This window comes from Ursus maritimus, unplaced genomic scaffold (genome assembly GCF_017311325.1).
Source record: "Ursus maritimus isolate PB19 unplaced genomic scaffold, ASM1731132v1 scaffold_7, whole genome shotgun sequence".
NCBI lineage: Eukaryota > Metazoa > Chordata > Mammalia > Carnivora > Ursidae > Ursus > Ursus maritimus.
The window spans coordinates 75,046,815-75,060,472 of record NW_024426885.1 but is presented as its reverse complement, the minus strand read 5'-3'; the positions used below and the strand labels follow the sequence as shown (position 1 = coordinate 75,060,472).

The 13,658-nt window shown below is 40.6% G+C and overlaps 1 protein-coding gene across 15 annotated transcripts in view; it reads right to left on the bottom strand.

Annotated features, from left to right (window-relative positions):
* The window catches only part of PCDH15 (protocadherin related 15), a 768,547-nt gene that overhangs the window by 506,248 nt on the left and 248,641 nt on the right, over window positions 1–13,658 (bottom strand). For all 15 annotated transcript variants that reach the window (XM_040624601.1, XM_040624600.1, XM_040624598.1 and 12 more), the window contains one exon: window positions 2,906–3,066. In XM_040624601.1, coding sequence (XP_040480535.1) covers window positions 2,906–3,066 — 161 coding nt within the window. The remainder of the gene's footprint in view (window positions 1–2,905; window positions 3,067–13,658) is intronic.

Sequence of the window (13,658 nt, the reverse complement as noted above, 5' to 3'; positions counted from 1 at the left end):
AATTTATTTGAGAGTGAGAGAGCACAGAAGGAGTGGGAAAAGCAGACTCTGCTGAGCAGGGAGCCTGATGTGGGGCTCGATCCCAGGACCCTGGGATCATGACCTGAGCCGAAGGCAGACTGCTTCACTGACTGAGCCACCCAGGCGCCCCTATACTTAGACTTCTAACTATGCTTAAATCCAGCTCACACATTTATCCAAGAAGAATTCCCTGACCAAAACCCAATTATTCTGAAGCATGACTTCCTAGTTAATTAGCTGAGTGGACTGAGACTTTCTTCACCTAAACGGAGTACACTAGAGGCTAGCAAAATATACAACAACAACAACAACAACAACAACAACAACAATGATATGCAACAAAACAACAAGCAAACAAAAATCATGGAAGACTAACATAAGATAGATAACCTTTTATTTCTTTAAGAAAGGCTTTTACAAAGCAAGAGCCTTCTATCATCTACAAGACTGCATAAAATTAAAAAATGCAAAAAGGGCATGATATCAGAATAAGATGAGTACACTTAGTTTGGATCCCATTGCTTTAGTGTGTTAAACATTAGATTGGCTGTGTCTAAATCTATGGCACAGCAGATCATGAAAAAAAAATCAATTAGCAAAACTTTAAGATTCCTTGCACCTCTAAAATTCAATGATTCTGCAAAGCATCTGTAATCAGCAAACTCTGAAAACTGCTATATATGAAGCGCACTCTGTGTCTAGGGAGCCTTGCCTTGAGCTTACACGAACTCTCATCATCTCTAGCTACTCCCTCCCCGTGATCTTGACATTTGTGTTTGCCAAATCAATATACTGCACATATGTGAGCCTGTGTTTTGCTTTTTATTTTTAGATTTTCCTCTACAATATTCACTTTACAATTAATACCCTTTAGATGTCCTTGTCTACATCTTTAGCTAATCCAGGTAGGTGTCCGCTGACAACACTTTAATTTATAAAATATCTTGGCAAGTTTAACTTGACCATAGTATTCCTAATTGAAAAGAACATTTTAAGTAGAAGGAAATTAGTTTTGTTTACTGTGTTTAAAAAAAAAAAAAAACAGCCCACATGATTCTTTAAGTGATATTTGTTTTTGCAATTATTACCTTCAAGTCAATCCATGTTAAAGTATTCCCATGGTACTGTTTTTCAGTTTCACTAATGTCTAATACATGCTGCCCTTATCAGAAATTAAAAAAAAAAGTAATACTAGGAAAGCAGATACTTATCTTTCAAAGTAGAGATAGTTTTTGGTGAGTAATTAAAATAATGTTTTAGGTTGGAGACACAGAACACAGTTTATTTATAATGAAGGATATCCTTTCTCTCTACTCATAATTCAGACCTAGAACTTGTGCTTTTAGTATCAAATGAAACAAAAATGTTTTCAAAAAGAAAATGATTTGCCAGCAAAACAGTAAATCATTATAATTAGCTATTAGGTTAAGAAAAGGAAACAACATAAAATAACAGTGGTCTAAAAGAGATACATATTCTATAATTCTGCTAACAGGTGACATTATAAAACGCATGGGACTTGGATATGAATGCTCCTAATTAAGGCCAGTAAGGGATGCCTGTAGGTTGAGCAGCTGGGGGCACTCTTGCAGCTTGCCAGTCTGGCCCATTATCCAGATTGCTCTCACAAAACTTAAGACTTATAAATTAAGCCAAGACAAGATAACAATTGTCCTTATTCCACTTTACACCTTCCAGGCACCCAGCCCAAATTGTGAGATGCAGCATAGAAAAAATGTGATGTGATGGAAGGACATAATGGGGGTGGGAGGGCAGCCTCAAGGCAGACTTCTTCCCCTACATGGACCCCGACAGTCCCACTCCTCCTCTCCACCACTGCCTGCCTTTCCCACCTGCACCCACGGCTCCATCAGTGGCACTGCAGCCCCCCAAGTGGACAAAGACAGCCCATCCTGGTGGGAGAGTCTTATTCACTGCCTGCCTCACCACAAAGCTCTAAGAGACTCTGAATTTTAGATGTGAAATAGATGAGGGGTCCTCCACCCCACACTGTACTGTAAAGTGGATCATAAATCTGAGAGACCCAGATTCACCAAGATGAATGTCTGACATTTGGATTTCATAACCTGGGAATTTGGGAGTAGGCATGTTGAGATGTATTCCCAAGGTCCTGTACAATGGCTGTTATACACCCCGACCCACCACACACACACACACACACACACACACACACACACACACACTTCTCTGCACTCAAGCTCAGACTGCAATGCAAAGAAGTAAGAACAAAGTGACATTGGAAAACCACATAAATCTACTCAAGTCTTTCAACTTCTTCAGAAAGGAGACATTCAACAACTTTGGTCATTTTGCTGTTCTTCAGAACAGAATACCTAGGTTATGCTGGCTTAATACCTAGGTCACGTGCCCCCCGCTGGACTGGCACAGTGCCAGGAAACTCGCATTCACCTTCTTCTAATGTCTTTACAGCTCAAAAAGCACATGGCCACACACTCGTCCCTCAACAGATGCTTGCTCCTTGTGAGAGCGTCTTCTGTGCTCTACCCATCTTGCTGCATCCTCAAGTGACCCTAAGCTACCTTCCCAGACTCTGCGTGGGCCGTCGCCCTGCTTCTCCTACTCTTCCAGACCCGCCACCCCCTGTCCAGGGCACTCTACCCTCAACTGGTTCCTGGATGTCAAGGGGAAATACAATGGCTCTCTCAGACACAGACGGCCCCTTCCCTCCTTATTCTTCCTTCCAGGAGTTAAAAAAAAAAAAAAAGATGTTTTTTGCTGATAAGCACAGAAAATCATGTCAAACTCTATAAAGAAAGTATGATACCCCATCAACAAACACATGCAGTTATTTATACCACAGTAGGTTGTGACATGGGGACAAAGGAAAAAAAGAGTCACTAACGTCTCTATCCAGAACTCTGCCCGTGCTGTTCAGGAAGAGCATTTGCTTAACAGGGTCCAGCAACACCCAGTAATCGACATTGTCCTTTAAGGAAAGTTCGATGGTGGGGTCTGGTCCTCCCGCAGTCCCTTTGATCAGCATGTTATCCACCAGAATCGTACCTGTGGGCCAAAGACAATTATTTGAAAACGTATGCTACTCATATGGATTCTTGAACAAGATCATATGCTTAAACCCCAGTTGATTGGCAAATTCATTTTCAAGCAGAAAACATTCAATGTTATATCTGGCATGATACAGAAAATGTCCTGTCTCCAAAAGGTGAGAATAACCTTTATTCCACTACTTAGAAAGGATATTTTTGGGACATGAGGGTGGCAGGCAGAGACTCAACCACTTGGTGAGTTTCATCATCTATTTCTTGTTTCCCTTTTGACAACTTCAATCTGTCCCCCTCCCTGTCCATCACTCCTCACAAGGGTGATCACTGGATTTTGCGCCGAACAAAAGGAAAGGCCCGAGATACAGAGACTGATAATTCAGTTCACTCAGTAAGACTTCTGATATGAAAAGAGATAGCCTGAAATAAAAGAAAGGAGGAAAAGGAAGAGATAAAGAAGTAGCAAGGTCTCCCATGGTGAGAACTACTTCTATCTCTATTATCTTAGAACAAATCCATAAAATATAAACCTTAATGTGAAAGACAAAACTAGTGAGCAGACTTCATTCTTCTCGCAGACACGTTCTGGGGTACTTGACCAGAACCACACACTATTTCAGTGGAACATTTTAGTGCTTGCTTTCTTACTATCTTTTCAGCGGGGTAAATTGTAGACATTTGTGGAATGAGCTGAAAAGACAGTACATCTCTAATCTTTCCTATTTTGTTAAAGATTCCATGCATTTTGCAAGTTGGATGCAAGCAGCAGTGATGCGATTCAAATCCCATTTTTTTCCCCATACAGCAACAATTCCTCTGCCAAACAATAATGCACTATAGCTTAGGGCAATCACTTTCAGCCGATCCATTTTATTAAAATTATGGCATCCAGAAGAGATGGGGCTATGCAAATAAAAATGTACCCTCCTAAAGACATTAGAATAAATGGCATATATCTACAGAACTCATTGCCTTAGGATAGCATACAAGAATATATAGATAATCCATAAATATAAATCTAGCTTGAATAATAATGCAAAATGTATCTACTGCATTTTCTTAAGGCATGGATTTGGCCTACATGTTATATCGTTGCATAGTCACAAACAAAAGGGGAGGGTCTCTTTAAAAGATTTTCTCAGCAAATTAATAGTAATTAATAATAATAAAAGCTATACTATTTTTCCTTATAATATTGTTATCAGTGAGCTTCGCCTGTCTGGGGAATGTTGAAAGGAACCATCTTTTTGTAGCAATAAATCTGAATAGTGTTTAAATACACACTCTCTCACACACATGCGTTTCTAAATGGCAGAAGATCTCCTTCTACTTTATTCACATACTAGTACACATACCTGTAAATATAGAGTGAAACTGGTCCTTCTATATTTTATTGAAATGGCAACTAGATTCCCTACAGATAATACATCCAAAACTACAGTCAGACAATGGTGGTATTTTCTGACCTAAGAATATGTTCAAGGCCCGAGTACACGCTCATTCACAAATACGTCACACCACCAACCATTGAAAAATTATTTCGTAATTCAATATCTACTTAAGAAATTAAATGAGATTCTATTTCCTGATGAAGAAAAAGATAGAGAAATGTACAGCAGTAGGTGGGCTAACAGCGCTCACGCCTCGACGCAGCCGTGTGTTAGAGTCAGAGCAGAAGGCTCCCCAAGGCACGAGGGGGGAGGGGCAGTGAGCTCCCCTCTGTGGTCCAAATGGATCATAGCCAGAGGAACTCGCAATCGTTATCTTAATGACAATGCCATGAAACTTAAACAGTGTCTCTGGACTTATACTTCATTTAATGATGTTTAATTTTCATGGAGAAGATCTGTTTTCTGGCTCCCTACTCAGTCCTCTGTTCTTCCATGACTGAAACTCAGCAAGAACGGTTTCTCAGGCTAATGTGCCGAAAAAGGAAGAGGTTTGCTTTTCTTTCACCAGAATACACCTTCACGTCGCTAAAATCTCTTCATACTTTCATAAGCCATGTTACCTTGGCCAAAAGTTTGGAGAAGAGAGAGAACAGAGCACAGCTGTGGGAGACATGATGCAGAGCTCTATCTATCTATCTATCTATCTATCTATCTATCTATCTATCAAGAAGGAGGAGGAGGAGGAGAGGAAGATGTTCACTCTGGCTTCCCCGGAGAGCCCCATCTTCCACCTTCCTCCCAGCAGGACAGGTGACACCCAGCTGGCCAACTGAGAGTCCATCTGCAAGCCACCATAGGTCCAGGGTTTCTAGACTGGACAGCCAATGTCCTGAGACAGTACTGGGCATCTGGGGACAACACAAGGCTTTGGCTCCTCTCTTGTTTTGCAAGTTTCCTCTTTTTCCAGCAAAACCTTCCATTTCACCTCTTCCATGTGATGTTGAAAATCCATTTCCCTCCCTGACTCCATTTTAAATACAAAGACGCAGATATATGAAAAATGAAAGGATAGGATACACAAAGCAGCAGTAATAAGAAAGCTGGATGGCTCTGTTATTGTCAGAGAGTAAACCAGAACAAAGACTATTCTTAGGGGTGAAGAGACATACATCATAAAAATAAAGAGATCAATTAATTAACAGGTGTTAACCCAAAATTGACCTGTCTTGCAGAAGGCAGTGCCCAAGGCGGGATTCCTCATATGGAAGAATTTCTTTTTGTCGTAATAAAAAATGGTTGCAATCAGGAAAAAGGAATTAAACATAGTTTGACACTCATGTCATAGAAGTTAAGAGAGGGCTGGCCCTGGAACTGACAGAATCCAATCCTGGATCCACCACTTACCAGCCATGTGAAAGTGGGTAGACCACTCAACCCCACTCACCTGCAATTTTTCTTTGCTATAAAATTAGGACCAAAGCAGAACAAATATTTCTGTAACACCATATGTATGCACCTGAAAAAAACATGTGTTCTTGTATCCAGAGGACTAACCAAAACTAAAATGGTAAAAAAAAGAGGTCGGCATTCCAAGATGGCGGAGGAGCAGGAGACCTAAAGTTCGTCTGGTCCCAGGAATTCAGTGAGAGCTACAAACCATTCTGAATACCTATGAATGCAACTGGAGAACGAAGAAAAGAGTAGCAGAAACTCTATGAACAGAAAAGCGACCACTTTCTGCAAGGAGGAGAAAAGATGGCAGAGGAATAGGAGACCCTTTCTCAGCTGTTCCCGAGTCGAGCTGGATACCTACCAGACCATCCTGAACACCCATGGAATCAGTCTGAGACACAGGAAGATACACCTGGATCTCTACAAACGAACATCTCCAGCGCTGAGTATTGAAGTATGAAATGGGGAGCCGTGAATCCGCACACAGATATCGGAAGATAAATGGAAGGGGGAGGGAGTCTCCGCGCTCCGGCACCGGGAAGCGGTAGCCACTTGCACTGGGGAGCGGGCGGAGTCACGGACGGGCACCCGCGAGAGAGCAGACCGAGACCGTGAGCCGGGGAACACACGTGACCAGACTGAAAACCAGAGCTCCGGAATGCTCGCTGGAACCAGATTAAAACCGGGAGCTTGGGAGCATGTGTGTCCAAACTGAAAACCGGAGCTCCAGAGCACACACTCGAACTAGACTGAAACCGAGAGCTCGGGAGTGCGCGCGCAACCAGACTGAAAACCGGCACTCCGAAGCGCATGCGAACAATACTGAACAGGGAGCTCAGGAGCTCGGGAGCTTGGGAGCGTGCGTGGGAACCGGGGGCGGCTGGCGGTGTTAGAAACTCAAAGGACAGAGACGCACCGGCCCTGGAAGTGAGAGCTGGGACGCCGGGTGTGGGGCGCACATCCCGGGACGCTGCAGGGTTGAGCAGCACCAACAGTAACGGAGTTAAAGTGGCCAGAACATCAGTGGAGAACGGTCCGCAATCTCTCTGTTCTGAGACAGAGGCTGGGATTCGGCCACTGCTGCTCTGACTCTCCGAAGAGCCACAGAAAACTGCCAGGGAAAGCCGCCAGAGAACAAAAGCTCGGAAATAACAGCTCACATTGTGCCCATCCCCATCCCTCCTCATGGGGGACGGGGCAACTCTACCCAAACAGGGTTGCCTGAATATCAGCGTGGCAGGCCCAACACCCAGAAGGCAGGCTGAAAAATCAGGAAGCTGACATCCCTAAGGTCCCTATAAAACAAGTGCACACTGCCTGTGTCCTGGTCAATAACTTAGGCTCTGGGCATCCCCGCAACCTCTCCTCCTCAGAATGACGAGGAGGAGAAATCCCCCCCAGCAAAGAAAAGACAATGAGTCCGTGGCCTCGGCCACAGAACTGATGGATATGAATATAACCAAATTGTCAGAAATGGAGTTCAGAGTAACAATGGTCAAGATGACGTGTAGACTTGAAAAAACAATTAATGAAATAACGAGAATATAGAATCTCTAAGGGCAGAAATGAGAGCAAGTCTGGCAGAAATTAAAAATGCTATGAATCAAATGCAGTCTAAACTAGACGCTCTGACAGCCAGGGTAAATGAGGCAGAAGAATGAATTAGTGAATTGGAAGACGGGATGGTAGAAGAGAAAGTTAAAACAGAAACTTGCCTCCAAAAAAATCCAATCTCAAGAATGTAGATTCCTGGAGATTACTGATTCAATGAAACGTTCCAATGTCAGATTCATCGGCATCCCCGAGGGGGTGGAGAAAGAGAGATGTCTAGAAGAGATATTTGAACAAATTGTAGCTGAGAACTTCCCTAATCTGGCAAAGGAAACAAGCATTCGTGTCCAGGAAGCTGAGAGGACCCCTCCCAAGGTCAATGAGAACAGACCTACACCACGTAACATCATAGTGCAATTCACAAATATTAGATCCAAGGATACAGTATTGAAAGTGGCAAGGGGGAAGAAAATCCTTATGTACAGAGGGAAAAATATCAGAATAACATCAGACCTGTCTACAGACACCTGGCAGGCTAGGAAGGGTGGGCAGGGTATTTTCAAAGCTCTATCTGAGAAGAACATGCAGCCAAGGATCCTTTATCCAGCAAGGCTGTCATTCAGAATTGATGGAGAGATAAGGACCTTCCAGGATCGGCAGAAATTGAAGCAATTCATAACCACCAAACAAGCCCTACAGGAGATAATAAGGGGGATTCTATAAAAGTAAAAAGCCCCAAGAGTACTACAGAACAGAAATTTACAATCTATAGAAACAAAGACTTCACAGGCAACATGACATCATTAAAATCATATCTCTCAATAATCACTTTCAATGTGAATGGCCTAAATGCTCCCATAAAATGCCACAGGGTTGCATATTGGATAAAAAGACATGACCCATCCATTTGCTGTCTACAAGAGACTCATTTCGAACCTAAAGATACACCCAGACTGAAAGTGAAGGGATTGAAAACCATTTTTCATGCCAATGGACCTCAAAAAAAGCTGGGGTAGCAATTCTCATATCAGACAGATTAGATTTTAAGCTAAACACTGTAGTGAGAGATACAGAAGGACACTATATTATTCTTAAAGGATGTATCCAACAAGTGGATATGACAATTATAAATATCTATGCCCCCAACAGGGGAGCAGCTAGATACAAAAGCCAAATCTTAACCAGAATAAAGAGACATATAGATAACAATACATTAATAGTAGGGGACCTCAACACTCCACTCTCAGCAATAGACAGATCATCTAAGCAGAAGATCAACAAAGAAACAAGAGCTTTGAATGACATACTGGACCAGATGGACCTCATAGATATATATAGAACACTACACCCCAGAACAACAGAATACTCACTCTTTTCGAATACACATGGAACTTTCTCCAGAATAGACCATATACTGGGTCACAAAACAGGTCTCAACCGATACCAAAAGATGGAGATTATTCCCTGCATATTCTCAGACCACAATGCTTTGAAACTGGAATTCAATCACAAGGAAAAATTTGAAAGAAACTCAAACACCTGGAAACTAAGAACCATCCTGCTTAAGAATGATTGTGTAAACCAGGAAATTAAAAATCAGATTAAACGATTTCTGGAGATCAATGAGAATGAAAACACATCAGTCCAAAACCTATGGGACACTGCAAAGGCGGTCCTAAGGGGAAAATACATAGCCATTCAAGCCTCACTCAAAAGTGTAGAAAAACCTAAAATGCAGTTTTTATATTCTCACCTTAAGAAGCTGGAGCTGGAACAGAAAAACAGGCCTAACCCACGCATGAGAAGGCAGTTGGTCAAGATTAAAGCAGAGATCAATGAATTAGAAACCAGGAGCACAGTAGAGCAGATCAACAGAACTAGAAGCTGGTTCTTTGAAAGAATAAATGAGATCGATAAGCCACTGGCCAGACTTATTCAAAAGAATAGAGAAAGGACCCAAATTAATAAAATTATAAATGAAAGGGGAGAGATCACGACCAACACCAATGAAATAGGAAGGATCATTAGAAACTTTTATCAACAGCTGTATGCCAATAAATTAAACAACCTGGAAGAAATGGATGCCTCCCTGGAAACCTATAAACTACCAAGACTGAAAGAGGAAGAAATTGATAACAGACCGATTAATTATGAAGAGACTGAAGCAGTGATCAAAAACCTCCTCAAAAACAAGAGTCCAGGGCCTGACGGATTCCTCGGGGAATTCTACCAAACATTCAAAGAAGAAATATCAACAAGGAACCGATGGACTTGAACCATACATTAGACCACATGGACCAAACAGAGATCTTTAGAACATTTCTTCCAACAGTAGCAGAATACACATTCTTGTCAGTTGCATATAGAACATTCTCAAGGAAAGATCAGATGACAGGATACAAAATAATGTCTCTGCAAATTTCAAAAGATTGAAATCATACCAAGTGTCTTTTCCTACCACAACAGTATGAAAATAAAAATCAACCACATGGGGGTGCCTGGGTGGCTCAGTCGATAAGCGTCTGCCTTCGGCTCAGGGAGTGATCCCAGGGTTCTGGGATAGAGCCCCACATCAGGCTCCTCCACTGGGAGCCCGCTTCTTCCTCTCCCACTCCCCCTGCTTGTGTTCCCTCTCTCGCTGGCTGTCTCTCTCTCGCTGGCTCTCTCTCTCTCTCTGGCTGTCTCTCTCTGTCAAATAAATAAATAAAATCTTTAAAAAAAATAAAATAAAAAATAAAATGGTAAAAAAAGAAACAATAAAAATATTAGAACAGTTAAGTATTTAATGATATTTTCACCAAGCATCATAGTCAATGTTTTCTAGCCTTCAACATTGGGGTTTATGCTTCTTCCTTCAAAGAGTAGTTATTTAGGGGCACCTGGGTGGCTCCGTCAGTTTAGTGTCTGACTTGTGATTTCGGCTCAAGTCATGATCTCAGGGTCGTGAGATCAAGCCCCACGTGGGGCTCCGCACTCAGCTCAGTAAATAGTCTGCTTGAGGATTCTCTCTCTCCAGCTCCCTCTGCCCCTCCCCTGCTATTCGCTCGCTGGTGCTCTCTCTCCAAAATAAATAACTAAATCTTTAAAAAATGTAGGTATTGAAGGTGATTTGCTTCCAAATAGAAACCCTTTTTCATCACAATTAAAAACTTGATCCAGTATATAGCTATCTTCAATAATCTATTATTTTAGGTTAGAGAAATAACTCTGTAATTGCTTCACCTATACTGACAGCTTCTCCAGCTGGACAGATTACCTATCAGTTGTAGACAGTAATGGGGGCTCTATGTGCACTAAGTAAGGGGGTTGCAGGAGATTTTCAGTGTTTTTTTGAAGATCTTCTTACATAGTTCTTTCCTTTTAACTATGAAAAAAGCTTTTCCGGAATATTTCAAAACATAAGTATACTATAAAATAACTATGAATCAATATCATTTCCTCATGATACCAATGCCATTCCCTACTTATCAGTGTGCATAAGGTAAGTGGCATCAAAGAAGAGCCCATTGGGTTGTTTTAACGACTGAACTAGACAATGTGTGTGAAGTACTGACTTCAGTCCCTGGGACAGAATAAAGACTTGGAAAGTTTAAGTTACGGTTACTGTTGTTGATGTTATTAGCACCATTTTGAAAGAGAAATCCCGTGAAGCTAATGCAAAATGACTTATTTTATGTCCCAGACATCTTTACAAACCAAGTCTACTGTTCATTTCCCAAAGCTAGGGTTTTCCTGTTTGCTCAATGCATGGGCATGGTGGCAGTCTGGAAGAATTTATAGGGACTCAAAGATTTGAGTCACAAATAATCATTCTAGGAAGTCAGAAGATAGGGAGAGAATGCTTTCTGTAGACAAAAGTGTAGAGAGAACCTCTTACATTCAACTGATGGGCAATCTGTCCATCATGAGGGAGTGGTACCCACTCTTTCCACTTCCTAACCACAGACAATTCTGATTTTTCTCATATAAACACAGATTAGATTTGATGCCAAAATGGTCTTATTTAACAAGTTCATACTAGTAGCAATCTTTAGATTGAACACTTTCTACACATCCTTAGCACAAGTTTGCTTCTATAGGAACTAAACACACACACACACACACACATTATAGGAAGTACAAACATACACACACACACATATATATATACACAAAAAACTAAATATAAATAAATATTATATTTATATTATTTATATTATAATATTTACAGTATTATGTTATATTGCATTATATATTATATTTATATGAACTATATATATTTATCTATACTATATATACTATAAATAAAAATTGGGGTATTTAATATTTTTCCTGTGAAAGTTATGTGGCTCTTTAAATAGGCACTTATAACACAAATGAATTACTATCCAAAAATGCTGTGGAGGTGGCAGTGGGAAGGGGGGGGCCGTTGCCTTCCTTATTAACCTAATTCAATGAAGCTGAAAAAGTAAGTCCTACAGGGAAAGAGAGTAATTGACTGTTTGGGCTCATGCCAAACATTAAAATAAAGAAAATCACTCTGCCCAGAACCCACTAGCTGTTGCTATAAAACAATTAATTATTCAAAGGTATATAACCAATATGGATGGTATAAAATCTCTTGCAACAGTCTTTCCCCAGTTTAAGCCAATTGGCGGAATGCTCAGCTACATCATCTAGCCAGAAGAATCTATCGCATGTTACTGCCTGCAAATGAAAACATAAACAAAGCTCCCAAAGGCATATTATTTGACTAAAACAAATTTGAAAATAAAAAAGTGAAAATGTAGCTGTCTGTACTTTTTCAGTGAGGTTAACCAGAAAGCATGGCCGTGATAAAAATCTGGATTACAAGATTAACAGCCTAAGCAAAAATTTTCTTATGCTCAAATCTTCTTCTTTGGCAAAACTTTCCAGGACTTTCCTGGAAGTAGTCTCTTCACTTGAGTTTTTCACACTTCGTAGTCTACGGTTAATATAAATTATACATTTCAGCTAAGCATATGTTCTTATTCTAGCTAGAGCACTACTTGGTAAACTCCTACAGGGAAAGAAATACATGTGTGTTCAACAACTTCATAAAAAAATGTAAATTTTGATCAGGCTGCGTTTGCATATGAAGGATGTATTAACCACGGGCAACATCTGCTAAAGTTGGAAAATGACCCCAATCAAGTCAACAGCGGTGAGACAAAAATGTGCAGAAATTACAAGTATACTGCTTTGCCAAGTGACACTGGTCTTTACAAATTATACTTTATTAACCTCAAAAGAACAAAGCATTGCAAAATGGGCAGCTTTGTTTGAGTGCACTCCACTTATATTATCTGAGTACCAATACTTTCTACTTACTTGTGATTTTTACTTCACAGTGTTCAATAGGTGATCTATCAAGCATGGCACAGACATAGAAAAACTTTAGAAATAAGAGGTTTTTTTTTTCCTTCTACCCTTAACTTTTCCTTAGAAATTGATATAAATGCCATTTAGACAACTGCTAACGTGTGTATTCTGTTGCAAGTAAAGTATTAAGTAAATGCATATGTATTATTCAGTTTGTTGTAGTAGTCATGTTTATTTTGTTTATATGTCATTTATCCAATCAAAATAGAATAATAGAATTTTCGAACTAGAAGAGAGCCTGCTCCTTCCTTCATAATGCATCCATGAGGAAAATGAAGCTGATCGTCTGGTATCTCCACATCTCTCTATCCCAAGAACTGAAATGCCCTGACCAAGGCAGGGTAGCTAGTAAACACATATCCAAGACCAAACCCCACGTTTATTACCTCACAATGTAGATCTCCTTTCTCAATGTCTTGCTATCACACCAGAAATATACAAAGTTGTAAAAAAAAATATGAAATGATGAAAACCTTGTTAGTTTTGTTTTGAGCTCATGGGATGCCCACACAAAAATACTATAGATTCATTATTTGGAATTCTGTACTCTATCATCTTCTTGACAAAATTTAAAGGGTTAAAAGGGAAACAACTCTAAAATAAGATATAGGGAGAAACCAGGGCCCCTGGGTGGCTCAGTCGGTTGAGCGTCCGACTCTTGGCTTAGGTCATAATCTTATGGGTTCTGGGATGGAGCCCCACATCGGGCTCCATGCTCAGCTCAGCGAGTAGTCTGCTTGAGATTTTCTCTCTCTGTCCTTCCCCACCTCTCTCTCTCTCTCTAATAAATTAATCTTTGGAAAAAAAACATATAAGG